This window comes from Carex rostrata, chromosome 14, assembly GCF_964058835.1.
Source record: "Carex rostrata chromosome 14, lpCarRost1.2, whole genome shotgun sequence".
NCBI lineage: Eukaryota > Viridiplantae > Streptophyta > Magnoliopsida > Poales > Cyperaceae > Carex > Carex rostrata.
The window spans coordinates 4,071,019-4,084,110 of record NC_135931.1 but is presented as its reverse complement, the minus strand read 5'-3'; the positions used below and the strand labels follow the sequence as shown (position 1 = coordinate 4,084,110).

At 34.9% G+C, this 13,092-nt stretch overlaps 1 protein-coding gene and 1 pseudogene across 2 annotated transcripts; one reads left to right on the top strand and one right to left on the bottom strand.

The window, feature by feature from the left end:
- Window positions 1-1,673: 1,673 nt before the first annotated feature.
- Window positions 1,674-5,080, bottom strand: LOC144565738 (ankyrin repeat family protein). The gene is made up of 7 exons (XM_078315560.1): window positions 5,044-5,080; window positions 4,885-4,980; window positions 4,381-4,468; window positions 3,740-3,804; window positions 3,011-3,079; window positions 2,845-2,894; window positions 1,674-1,975 (listed from the first exon to the last, which is right to left on the bottom strand). The coding sequence occupies exons 2-7, from the start codon at window positions 4,948-4,950 to the stop codon at window positions 1,864-1,866; spliced, it is 450 nt and encodes a 149-aa protein (XP_078171686.1). The 5' UTR covers window positions 4,951-4,980; window positions 5,044-5,080; the 3' UTR covers window positions 1,674-1,863.
- A 5,788-nt stretch (window positions 5,081-10,868) lies between these two features.
- On the top strand, window positions 10,869-12,508 carry LOC144565299 (aspartyl protease AED3 pseudogene; annotated as a pseudogene). Its single transcript, XR_013514865.1, has one exon. The product of XR_013514865.1 is annotated as an aspartyl protease AED3 pseudogene (transcript).
- Window positions 12,509-13,092: the final 584 nt, after the last annotated feature.

Here is a 13,092-nt window from a genome sequence, read left to right as displayed (position 1 = left end):
ACCCTTACCCGTGTACCCTTGACGGGTAAGGAGGGTACGGGTACGGGTATTTTATTTATTTTTTTTTTTTGCTGTTTTTTTTTCTGGTTTTTTTGTTTTTGTTGTTTTTTTTCTGGTTTTTTTCTATTTTTTTCTGGTTTTTTTGTTGGTTTGGGGGGGAAAAAATCAGATTTTTTGAATTTTGAAATGGGATGAACAGTGGTCGGATATACGGGTACGGGTACTCGGGTAGTCGGGTACGGGTTTAGTCGGGTACGGGTAAACTCGGGTAGGGTATGGTCGGGTATTGGTCCAAAATAACGGGTCCGGTCCGGTTTTTGCCCGTACCCGCGTACCCGAGTACCCGACCCATACTCGAGCTCGGGCACGGGTACCCCGGGCGGCGGGTACGGGCGGGTATACCCGACTGGGGTAAAATCAATCCACTATACTCAACCAATATATATATATATATATATGACACATAAACCTCTACGTCTTGTGGATTATTTTACATGGAGCGTCGGATTAAGATCCAGGGGCTCTTAATATTACATATTAGTTACAGATCATAGGGATGGCAACTTAATATTACATATTAGTTACAGATCATAGGGATGGCAACGAGCAGGCTAGTCACGAGTTGGGTCCAGTCTATACTCGTTACGAGCTAACTCGTTTGAGTCACGAGTGAGTTGACTTTAGAGACCCAAACTAAAATCTTAGCTTGAAATCCACGAGCTGGATCGAACTAGCTCACAAATTGACGAGCTAGCTTGCTGAATTTAGCTAGATCTTGTTTTAAGAAGAAAATAAATTATACAAATTTTTTGGACCGAGCTGGACAGTATAAAATGTACACAAATTAATACCTAGCTGAACTATAGCTCGCGAGCAAGCTAGGTCCCAACTTGAACTTATTAATTATGGACCGAACTAGTAGCGAACTGGCTCGTTAACAGCTCGATCCAATAACAAACAAGCGGTTAGCGAGCAAGCCACGATCAAACCACCAGCTACGATCTTTTTTGCTACTCCTAATTAAAGAACTGACGTCTTGTCAACTGTAGAGAGAGACTTTAAAGGGCATTTATAGAGAGGTTTAAAATTAAATAACAACAACACAGAGAGTGACTGATGATTTATTTGCCTGGGAAATGATATAACCGTGCTATTTTTGTAGGAAAAAGTGTACATCCATAAAAAATTCAATTGAAAATTCATCTGTCAAAATATAAACACTGGACATATCTCCACGTTTGCGCATTTTTTATTTTAATAATCCTAATTATAATTATAATGCACTTTACTCCTGATTAAATCATTGATAATATTTCAAATTACTATCTAGATATCCTATAAATTAATAGTATCTGACTCTCAATTCGGTACCAGTAATTCGGTACCATTCTCTACTAATAGTATCAGACTCTCAGTTCAACATGTTTCTTTGTTTTTTGGTAGACAAGCCTGGAGGCAAGTTCAACATGTTTCTGTTACATTAATGGGTGATGATCGGCATAATAGCAATTAAGATCATTTAAAATATATCTTAACCAGTATAATAATTATTAGACCAGAAATGGGAAATATGGGAGATACTGGATTTGAATGGGATAATATCCAATATTAATTTTTTTGGTGATGATCGGCATATTGTTTGTACTATTTTCATACACGAGACGAAGAAACGATTATACTGTTTGGAAACAGGAACCGTATTGCAAGTAAAGTCTAAAAGATGGAGCCCAGCATGATCCTCCAAATTTAAATCTACTCAGGCATCATTATCAAGATATCAAACAAGGAGAAGAAAGAAAAAGACCACCAACTAATGCATTTATATACTCTACCAACAATACTGCAAAGAACCGACCAATACAGTTAAGAAACAGTGACTCCCTCGAGCTCTGCTTGAGCAACTGCGGCATTTATCGCATCCACCACCTCCAGTTTTCCTTTGCACACAGCTTCATCCACTGGAGTTCTCTCATGGCTGAAAGACAACCAATATTTATGACCATAAAGAACATTACAGATGAAAAGAGACTTGACAGTTTACTAGACACTGATGTACTATTGGCTATATTTTTCAATGATTCATCAAATGCTTGGGTAAAAAATTTCATGTATTCATGTTTTCATATATATAATATAACAGGAGGGTTCAAATGCCTCCATTTTTTGTGCCTCCATTTTTAAAAACATTAATAACTCAAAATTTAAAACTTAAAAGTCAAAATAAAATCGTTGGATATGATCTATATCATTTTATCTATGAAAAATTATAACATTTCAATTTTGTTTTGGTTGCCATCAAGAGAGTGTAAAAAACACACTAATGTGGATAATTTCTAGACGTTGATTTTTCAACTTATTTATTCACATTTAAACAAAATCGAAATGTGATAATTTTTTATGAGCACATAGAGAAAATAACATAGATCACATCTAACGGTTTTATTTTGATTGTTAAATTTTAAATTTTGAGTTATTAAAGTTTTAAAAAATGGAGGTATGGTGGAGGCACAAAAAATGAAGGCATTTGAACCCTCCTCATAATATAAATCATATTTAAGCTTCCAGCTTCCTCCTGTTAGCTAAAACCACAAACACAGAACAAACCATGATACAAAATGAGCACTAAAACTGTGCAAATTTGTATCGCCTACAGAATTCATATGCTATGGTACTTAATTCAGGACTTTAGGATACAACTTGTAAGTATAAAATGATATCCTAGGTGGTCGCCTGAAAGGCCTACAAGTATGCAATTATTTTTCATGGAAAGATACATAGACTGAACAAGAACTCAAAATATAACATCTTAAATATCATTACAAATTTGATACAAATATCACATACCTGTTTAGTACACTGACATTGGCTCCAGCAATGATCAAGGCCTTGATCACCTGAACAATATTTTATTTCATTACTAGTATTCTGGAACTGCAATTTTATGTACTCAAGACTGACACTAATAGATAAACAAAAACAAATGAAACTAAGGAGATAAAATAGCAGATACCTCCATGTGTCCGTTGAGGCAAGCCCAGTGAAGAGGGGTGTTCTTTTCCAAGTTGGTTACATTTACATCCTGCATTTAGTATACAACATAGATAGAATGATGGCATGCTGGACAACAGCTTTATACTCCCAATAAGTTGAAAGAATTTCAGTTGTGGAGAATATTTAAATAGCATAAATTAAAACTTTAGATGTGAAATTCTTCCATACAATTTAGTGTAGCACAAGGTCTAGTGTATAGTAGTTTGTAACTTTGTATCGCTAGATACCCTAAACAATTATAATAATTATTAAACGATAATAATAATAATCAATATTATAAGTATTCAAACGGTCAAATGATAATCGTTTGAAATTGATTTACAGTGCTGTATGATAATAATAATAATCAATGTATGATTCCAGCTTAAAGAAGAGCAAAATTAGGAAAAAGTTGCTAACTTTTGTAATTCACAAACACACAACATGTGACCTGATTGTGCTCTTCACCGTAATTGTAAGAACAAAGAATGACTTTCAGGAACACAGGATACGGAAGCGTTGCTCACTTAAGAAGACAACAGAAGTGTTTATAGAGCTATCTATCATGGATTCATCTCTACAATTTTGATATTCCTAACATGATTTTGTTAAATGGTGTTACAGTGTCTGCCATAATCCTGTATCAGGGCCTAATATCAACATCTTAATACGCTCTTATAAGGTACATACAACAATAAGAGGTACATACCGCTCCATTCTTTATCAAATAGTCGACAATAGCCAGATGTCCATTGGCAGCGGCCATATGAAGTGCTGATAACACACAGAGTTAAAAAATTGAAGTTAGATGCAAGCAAGGAATAACTTGAAGGACAAAAGCTTAGCATTAATTACAAAAGCAGACTATCCAATAAGAACTAAAAAATATTTAATGAATTGACACCCGAAATTTTTGAATATATGATTTGAAAAAAAATGATAAACAGAAAAACCACGAATTCTGAGATTAATGGATGCAACTTCAAGTTGCGTCCATAAGGAAGTTGCATCCAAACCTTATGGACGCACCGTGGTAACTATGGAATTTGGTTGTATCTGTGGTAACTATGGAATTTCACAGAATTCGTGGTTTTTCTGTTTGTCATTTTTTTTCAAATGGTATATTTAAGAATTTCGGGAATTGACACTGACAGATTACCCTCCATCTTAACCATGGTATGCTCCTACTATCTGTACACAATGGGTCCCCACACATTCAGCGGGCCCACTCCAGACTAATATGGTATGGTACAGAGTCTACTGATATGGTATGGTCCTGAGTCTACTAACTGCAAAGAAAAAACACGGATGATTATTCAAGAGTTTGAAAAATGATAGAAAGAAGAAAACCTGTTCGTCCTTGGGAATCTTTTGAATCAAGAGGAAAACCAATTGAGAATAAGCCTACGATATCTTCAATCTCATCATATCTTGCCGCCTGTTACAGAAAAAGGAAGAACAAATGATGCATAATATAAAACGAACAACATTCAGCATCAATATACAAAGTACTCACAGAATGAACATTACCGAAAGCCCAAGACATTAATTACAAACTGAAAACATTAGCATACAATTTTTTAGGTACTTACAAGTTACAATGATCACCATTTCTTCTTCTCTGGGTAAACCTCTTTTTGGTGTTAAATTGAGGTTTTAGGAAGCATTAGTTGCCAACAGTAGGTGCCATTATACAAATGGAAAGCTTATTGTTGTAAGAAGCCTTAGATTGATTAAAGAATAGACAAGAGCGCTCAGAAAAAAATATTCCAATTTTGGAGAAAAACCGGTGCAAATCGTATTAATTTATGCATAACAATTAACAGCTAAGCTGAAAAATGCGTAGCAGTATACCTCGAGAAGAGCTTCGAGTTGATCAGGAGTAGGTCCGGCATGTTCACTTTCCGACGAAGCTCCCATGGTAGATTATTTCCTATGCTTTCTCTTTTTTATCCACTAATGCAAATTTGGAAGAGAAATCGAAACTAGAGAGTGTGTGAATTGAATTGTGATCCGACGAAGAAGGAAGAGGATTCAGGCCTTTAGGGTTTCAAATGGGCCACCGTTTTTTCTTTAGAATGCAAAATAGGCCTTTGCGGTTTAATGGGCCACCACTTTTGATTGGATACTGAGAAATGATCTCTTCTACCGTTTGATGGCTGGACATAATGGGCTGATCTGTGCCAACTATAAACTGGATCGTACTTGTTACTTTATCTCAGGAGCATGCTGGCGGGGTGTTCATTGGTTCGGTTCGGTTGAAACCGAACAGAATTAAGTAAATTGAAGTTATAATTCAGTTTTAAAAATAGAAACGGACCGAACCGATTTAGTATTGCAACTGAACTAGATCGAATTAAAAGTTTTATTTTGATTTGTTCGGTTCAAACTGAAATATATTATTATATTTATTTAAAGGAATTGATTTATAATAAACCAAAGTATATTAAGAAATAAACCCAAATACTTAAAACAATTGATAAAATAATAAACTGAAGTATTTAAAATAACTGATTAAGAAATAGACCGAAGTATTTAAAGCAATTGATTATGACATAAATCGAGGCAGTACGGATCAAATTTATAATATATAACAGTTCAGTTATTTCAGTTTTAAAATTTTTCAAACCGAACTGAACCGAAGTTATAATTCGGTTTTAAAAAGAAAACCGAACCATTAAATCGAAAAAACTGAACCGTTTGGGCCAAACTAATTCGATTTGATTCAAAACCGACTAAACAGGACCCAATGAACAATTGAGCACCCATTGCATGCTGCTTCACAATCGCAACATTTTCCTTTTTTTTTGAAGAATAGTGATATATACCACCGATTTCATTGAAATCAGAATTCAGAGCATATCTGATATGGTACCTAAAATTGATATCAAAATCAAATATAGCAAGTCATACAGTTGTTCATATCATACAAAAACAGTAATTACAAAAACCGAAAACATAAGCTGCACCATTCAATCACTACTTGCCTATAAAACAAAAAACAAATGCAAGCTCATCCTGGTACACCAAATCATCTTCTTCATTCCCCTCTTCTCCAGACAGTAGAGATGAGGGGTTGCCATCGCCAGAACCATCACAATGTTTTTCTTAAAAGAAGGAAATGTGGTTTGCAATAACGACGAAATTATTGAAAATGTTTTGTTCGTATTATTAGTCGGTAAAGTTTAAATTTCAAGTTGTATGATTATTATAATTCGCATTCATTTTCTAAATCTTATTATTTATATGCTCGTATAAGTTTTTTTTTACGCCAAATAAAAAAAGATAGATCAAATATAATAAAAACTAAAATATTATAAGTTTTTACACATACATATATAGATAATATGATATATATGACATCTAAGTATCTAACAATTTTATTTTGACTTTTAAATTTAAAATTTAAAATTATTATAATTTTTATAAATAAAAGCAAGCTTCTAAATAGCGTTTATAGCGGTGTAGCGGGGAGACAAAAAAAAAAGCTTTAGCGAATGGCGGAGCTATAGCGAAAGCTATTATAAATAGCGTTTTTTTATTTCAAAAATTATATTTTATATTTCTACTAATAGTAAAAAGAGTGATGCTTCTATGGACATAAGGGCCTATTTGTAAAATGAATATATTTTTATTTTCAAAGTTCAAACAGCCGATCCGAACCGTTCATCTTGTTCTCCATATTAATATATCTTTGGATACCAAATTTTACATTTTTCTGAATTTATTTACTATTTATTAAGATGGGTATAAAAAATATCAAATTCAGACCATTGAATTTTGTACCCATCTTAATAAATAGTAAAAAAAATCAGAAAAATGTAAAATTTGGTCTCCAACCACATATTAATATGGAGAACAAGATGAACGGTTCGGATCGACTGTTTGAACTTTAAAAATAAAAATATGTTCATTTTACAAATAGGTCCTTATGTCCATAGAAGGCTTTGCCTAGTAAAAATGTCTTATCAAGAAAAAAAATATCAAATTAATTAAGAAGTTCTAATATTATTCATATTAAACCAATACAAAGTTCAAATTGTCATTCAAAATATCCCTAATTCAAAAACTATCGATATATTTTATATTCAAAATATACCACTACCATATATTAATGCATTATACAAAATTTAATTGATATAGCGGTATAGCCCGCACATGTTCCATTGTATTGATATAGCTTAATAAAGTAAAAAAAAAAAACCAATCTAGATATTAAGACCCATTAAAATTGCAAAATCATGTTTTCAGAAAAAAAATTTGCAAAATCATAACCCATGTAGCATAGCGGACCGCTATTGCCGCTACGCGCTACGCGCTATAGCGGACCGCTATTACCGCTATAGCGGTCGTAGCTTGATTAGCGCAGTTTTAGCCCGTAACTTAGCTTTCTGGGTCCAAAACCGCTATAGCTTCGCTATAGCTAGCTATTTAGAAGCTTGAATAAAAGTATTATAGAGACATAAAAATTAAAAACACTTAAACTCTCCTTCGTTTTAAAAATCAACTAAAAATTTAAAATATCTCTGTGTGAATTCGTTCTGTGGGGCCGTCCAAACCTGGATGAGTCTGCATCGTCTGCATTAACTCAAAAGAGCATCTTTTGAGTTAAAACATTTTGGCCGTCCGATTGTAAACAGAGTCCATCCGATTCCTATCTAAAACATAGGAAGTCTTTAATATTAGTGCGGATTTTATTTGCACGAATCTTAAATCTGATCGAACAGTCCAAATGCATTAACACAAAAGATTCCTTTTTGAGTTGATGCAGAGGATACGAATTCAACCTGGATCCACAGAAGGAGACAATTGACGCGTGAGAAGAATAATACTATGTGTACACTGTACGTATATATATAATACGGAAATAAATCTGCTGTGATTCTAGAGGGATCGTAGGACCTGTGATTCCAAATCTAACCTTTTATTTTTTTAAATGCACAAATCTCAATAACACTTATTTTTTATGCACGAATCTCTAGACAGATAAATGGATGGATTTAGAATAACAGGGTCCTGCGAATATAATACTAGTTATGTAGTGTGTATGTGAATGTGAGGTGAGAACAATATCTCGAAATTGCCACTAATTTTTGCCTGTTCTCTCTGTACCCTTCCCCTCTCAAATTTCTCCACATGTGCACCGATCCAAAAATCCCACAACCCAACAGCACTACAGAAACAAACCCACCGTAAATTCCACATAATTCCACATAATTCCAAGATCCATTCCCCGTGCCCATCCCGTAACACACAACACCGAGACCGTCCAATCGCACCGCTCCAAGAACACCGTAGCAGGACGCGGCTCATTTCTGTTGGTTGGAGAAGGAGAAAGCGTATGTGCGGATAGTGGGGTCACAGGGTACAAAGCATGCACGATCCCTTGCCTCCTACAGCTTTCTCTTTCACGGGTGCGCCATGACAGACAGAGAGTCATAGAGAAAGACGGAATACAGTCTGTGCCTCAACACCTTGCTCTATGGCTTGCTTATAGTTCTCTGATTTTTTTTTCTGACACTGGATGAGTCCATTTTAGACTTCTTGTCGTCACAGACTCATAGGCTCACAGAGTCACAGCTGGTTTCAACAGTAAAATACGAACCTATTAAATTCAAAGATGTGGTGTGTATATATATAGTACTACTATTACATGTGTCGTTCAGCTTTTATAAATCTCTTTCTTAAGTAAAAGTGTAAAAGTTCTTATGTAACTCGGCAGTCGGCACAAAAATCAGGTACATGTATTATCATATCTTTTCAATTTAGTAAATTTTTAAGCAACTTTTATAAACAATAAGAGTAAGGCTTATTGGGTGGGTGCTATAGATAGCATAACGCTATTCTAAAAAAAAATATTATATAAACTTTAAATTTTTATTTAAGTAGTTCAGTAAATTAGTTATATAATAAATTTGTTGAATACTGATTTTTACTATTTTTGAATTTTTATTTTTATTTTTTATGATTTATGAAAAATGAATTTTTTTTTTAAAATATTGATAATTTTCTTTTATTTTTAAGTCATTTTTTATCATCTTTTATAAATCATACATATAGTTAAAAAAATTCAAAAAATAATAAAAATTGATATTATATAAGTTCATTATATAACTAATTTACTGAGCTATTTAAAACGAAGTTTGAAGTTTGTACAATAATTTTTGAAACTGTAGCACAGATAACCTTATGTTATCTATAAGAGTAGAACTAGGGTGCTCTTAAGCTCACCAAAGTGTTTGGTGAGCTTGACTCTAAAATCCATCAAATCAATTTCTAATGACGAATCCGAACCGTTGAAACCCGCCTACCTTACGTGTGATGTGTCTGCATGTGAAATTTTTAAACATTCGAATTAATTTAGTATAAAGTCAAGCGGTCAAAAAACGTTCAAAAAATGAATGCACTAAAATTAATTTATTAACCTTCTAATTTTGACCAATTGACTTTATACTAAACTAATTCGAATGTTTAAAAATTTCACATGTAGACGCATCACACTTAAAGTAGGCGGGTTCTAACGGTTCGGATTCGTCATTTGAAATTGATTTGATGGGTTTTAGAGTCAAGCTCACCAAACACTTTGGTGAGCTTAAAAACACCCTAGTTCTACTCTATCTATAACACCTAAGCCTTATTCAAACAATAATTATGTCCATGAAATTTACAAATTTTCTTCATTAAATCAAAATTACTACAATAAAATAAAACTAGGAATGACAAAAAGCTCAGACCAAATTAATTGGGTCAATTACATATATTCTTTTTGAACTGGTCAGGTGATTAATATATTGGGATTTTATTATTATTATTTTTTGTATCCGACCCAATCAACGACTTACATATCAATCCTACCAATTCAATAGAATCCACACTATTATTAATAAAAATGATTCCTTTATACGGACTGAAAAAAAAATTTATTTACTATTCTAAAAATCCATAATTTAACACCTAATGAAGTCCATTGTTACATAAGTAATTTAACACCTAATTATAATAAATTGACCCCTTGACATTATATAGTGCATTTAATTAATTATTGAGCTAGTTAATTCAATTTATCTTACACAAATTTAAACTTGAACAAAATTTCGTAAACACAAATGACGAATATATATAGTAGAACTAGGGTGTTCTTAATTAAATTCATCAAGCCTCTTGGTGAACTCATCAAGTCTAAAACCCGTCAAGTCGGCTTCAAATAACGAATTCGAATTGTTGAAACATGTCTACCTTAGGAGTGATACGTCTACATGTAAATTTAATTTTCAAATTAATTCTGCATAGAGTCAAATGGAAAAAAAAGTTTCAAAAAATGAATGCATTAAAATTAATTTATTAATCTTCTAATTTTAACCGCTTGACTTTATACTAAATTAATTTAAATTTTTAAATTTTTTACATGTAGACACATCACTCGTAAAATAGGCGGGTTTCGACGATTCAGATTTATCATTCAAAACCGATTTGACGGATTTTAGACTTGAGTTCACCGAAGAGCCACAACAACAAAGTAGACACTTTTCGCGAGAGAAAAAACACATTTATAACGGGACTCCGTCGCGAATAGAAAAAGCACGTTTATGACGGTACTCCGTCGTGAAAAATCACTTTTTATTCTCACAAAAAATGCATGTCTTTTGTAGTAAGCTTCGTAAACTTAAGAACACCCTAGTTCTACTCATATATATAAACCTTATTCCCTCCGTGTTATTAGACTCTTTATTAACGTCCATGTAAGAACTTAGATCACAGAATCGTTCATCAGAAGAGACAACAAAATACCTTCTTTTCCGTGAAAACTGGAGAGTATCTGATGCTAAAAAGGCATCACATTATACTCCATCCATGATACATCTATATATAGCCAAACACCCCAAATCTGAAATCCCCTCTTAAACCATCAAATCCTCATAACACCAACTACGTACACTGAATGGCTTCTTCTTCACTTCCACTTCTTACTCTCTTCCTACTCTCCACTCTACTCTATACCACCTCCGGTACCACTCGTACCGGCTCCGATGCATGTGCAACTTCGCCAGACACCGGCTCCACGCTTCGCATAATCCATGCATTTGGTCCCTGCTCGCCTCTTCGCCCGGCTGCACCACTTCCTTCATGGGCAGACTTTCTAACTGACCAAACTGAACGCGACACAACCCGTCTTCTCTTTTTAAACTCCCTTGCTACTACTGGTACCGGCAAGTCATTCGTACCAGTTGCCTCGGGCAAGCAACTACTCCAAATCCCTAACTACATTGTCCGTGGCCGTCTTGGAACACCTGCTCAAAACCTTCTCTTAGCTTTTGACACCAGCAATGACGCTGCATGGATGCCATGTACCGGCTGTACTGGTTGCCCGGCAGGTGCAACTTGGTTTAACCCTACCACTTCAACCTCGTACCGCCCGGTACCATGCGGCTCACCTCAATGCAGCCAAGCTCCAAGCCCAACATGTTACCCTCGTGCAAATTCTTGTTCCTTTAACTTCTCATATGCCGCCTCGTCTTTTGAAGCCGGCCTCGGCCAGGACTCTCTATCTTTGGCATCTGACACCGTCAGTTCATACACTTTTGGATGCCTACAGAAGGTTGCGGGCAACTCATTACCACCTCAAGGGTTACTCGGTCTCGGTCGGGGCCCACTATCCTTCTTGACTCAATCAAAATCTATTTACGGATCAACATTCTCGTACTGTCTCCCGAGCTTCAAATCACTAAACTTCTCGGGCACGCTCCGTCTTGGTACATACGGCCAACCAAAGCGTATCAAATCAACACCTCTCCTCCTGAACCCACATCGATCTTCTCTGTACTACGTCAACATGACCGGCATTAAAGTCGGCCGACGTACTGTTGCCATACCACCATCTTCCCTTGCCTTTGACACTACAACTGGTGCTGGTACAATCATCGACTCAGGTACCATGTTCACGCAGCTGGTACGCCCAGCCTACGAGGCATTGCGCTTAGAGTTCAGACGTCAGGTAAATGCACCGTACACATCTCTCGGCGGTTTCGACACATGTTACAATGGGCCTGTGACATACCCAGCAATTACCCTACTTTTTGATGGAATGCAAGTTACATTGCCAGAAGATAATGTGATAATACATAGCACAGCAGGAACTATAAGCTGTCTGGCCATGGCAGCAGCGCCTGAAGGACTGAATGCTGTGTTGAATGTGATAGCAAACATGCAACAACAGAACCATAGAATCTTTTTCGACGTGCCAAATTCACGGGTCGGGTTTGCCCGTGAGCTTTGTACCTGATGAGGAAGAGAGATTCTACATTAATTAATTAGGCTTTATCTTGTTTTTTTCTTCTAAATTTTAGGGTTTAATTTTTTGTTAGTCCCATGGTGTTGTTGTAGGGGTGGGGCCGGGAACTACTTGTTCTTTTGTATTTTGCAGCTTTGCTACTGAATTCAGATTCTGAAATGTAATAAGAATTTACGTTGTGTTCAATTATAAGTTGATTATCTTGTAAAATTTTAATTATCGCCGTGGGCTCCACAATATCATTAATTCTATGGGGCCCCACTGATCAGTCACAAGTGGCAAGTGCAGTCCGTGACTCTGATGGTTAAGGTGAAATTGTGAACGAATAAGATTGCTCCGGATGTAAAGTTTTACAGTAAGGAAAGAAATAGATACAATTCCAAAATTTTACAGTGAGGAATTTAATCGTTTATTCGATCCGTAAATTTTAGTTGACTTAAACATTTGTCAATATATAGCCTCAAACTATTGGTACCGTTATTTTTATGAGGACGGTTCAAATGCCTCCATGTTTTTGTGCCTTCATCATGCCTCTATCTTTTTCTATCATTTTCAAAATTCAAATAGTCGATCCGAACCGCTCAACCTAACCTCCATACTAAAATATGTTTGGAGACCAAATTTTATATTTTTAGGAATTTTTTTACTATTTTTTTAGATAGGTACAAAAATACTGTTTTTAGATGGTTCAGATTTACTGATTTTGTACCCATCTAAAAAAATAGTAAAAAAATTCCTAAAAATATAAAATTTGGTCTCCAAACATATAATAT

Coding starts and splice junctions, on each gene's coding strand:
- LOC144565738 (XM_078315560.1), bottom strand. CDS start 4,950: ATGGGAGCTTCGTCGGAAAGTGAACATGCCGGACCTACTCCTGATCAA. Junction 4,469..4,884: donor AACTCGAAGCTCTTCTCGAG/GTATACTGCTAC, acceptor TTTCTGTAACAG/GCGGCAAGATATGATGAGAT. Junction 1,976..2,844: donor AATGTCAGTGTACTAAACAG/GTATGTGATATT, acceptor GTTGTCTTTCAG/CCATGAGAGAACTCCAGTGG.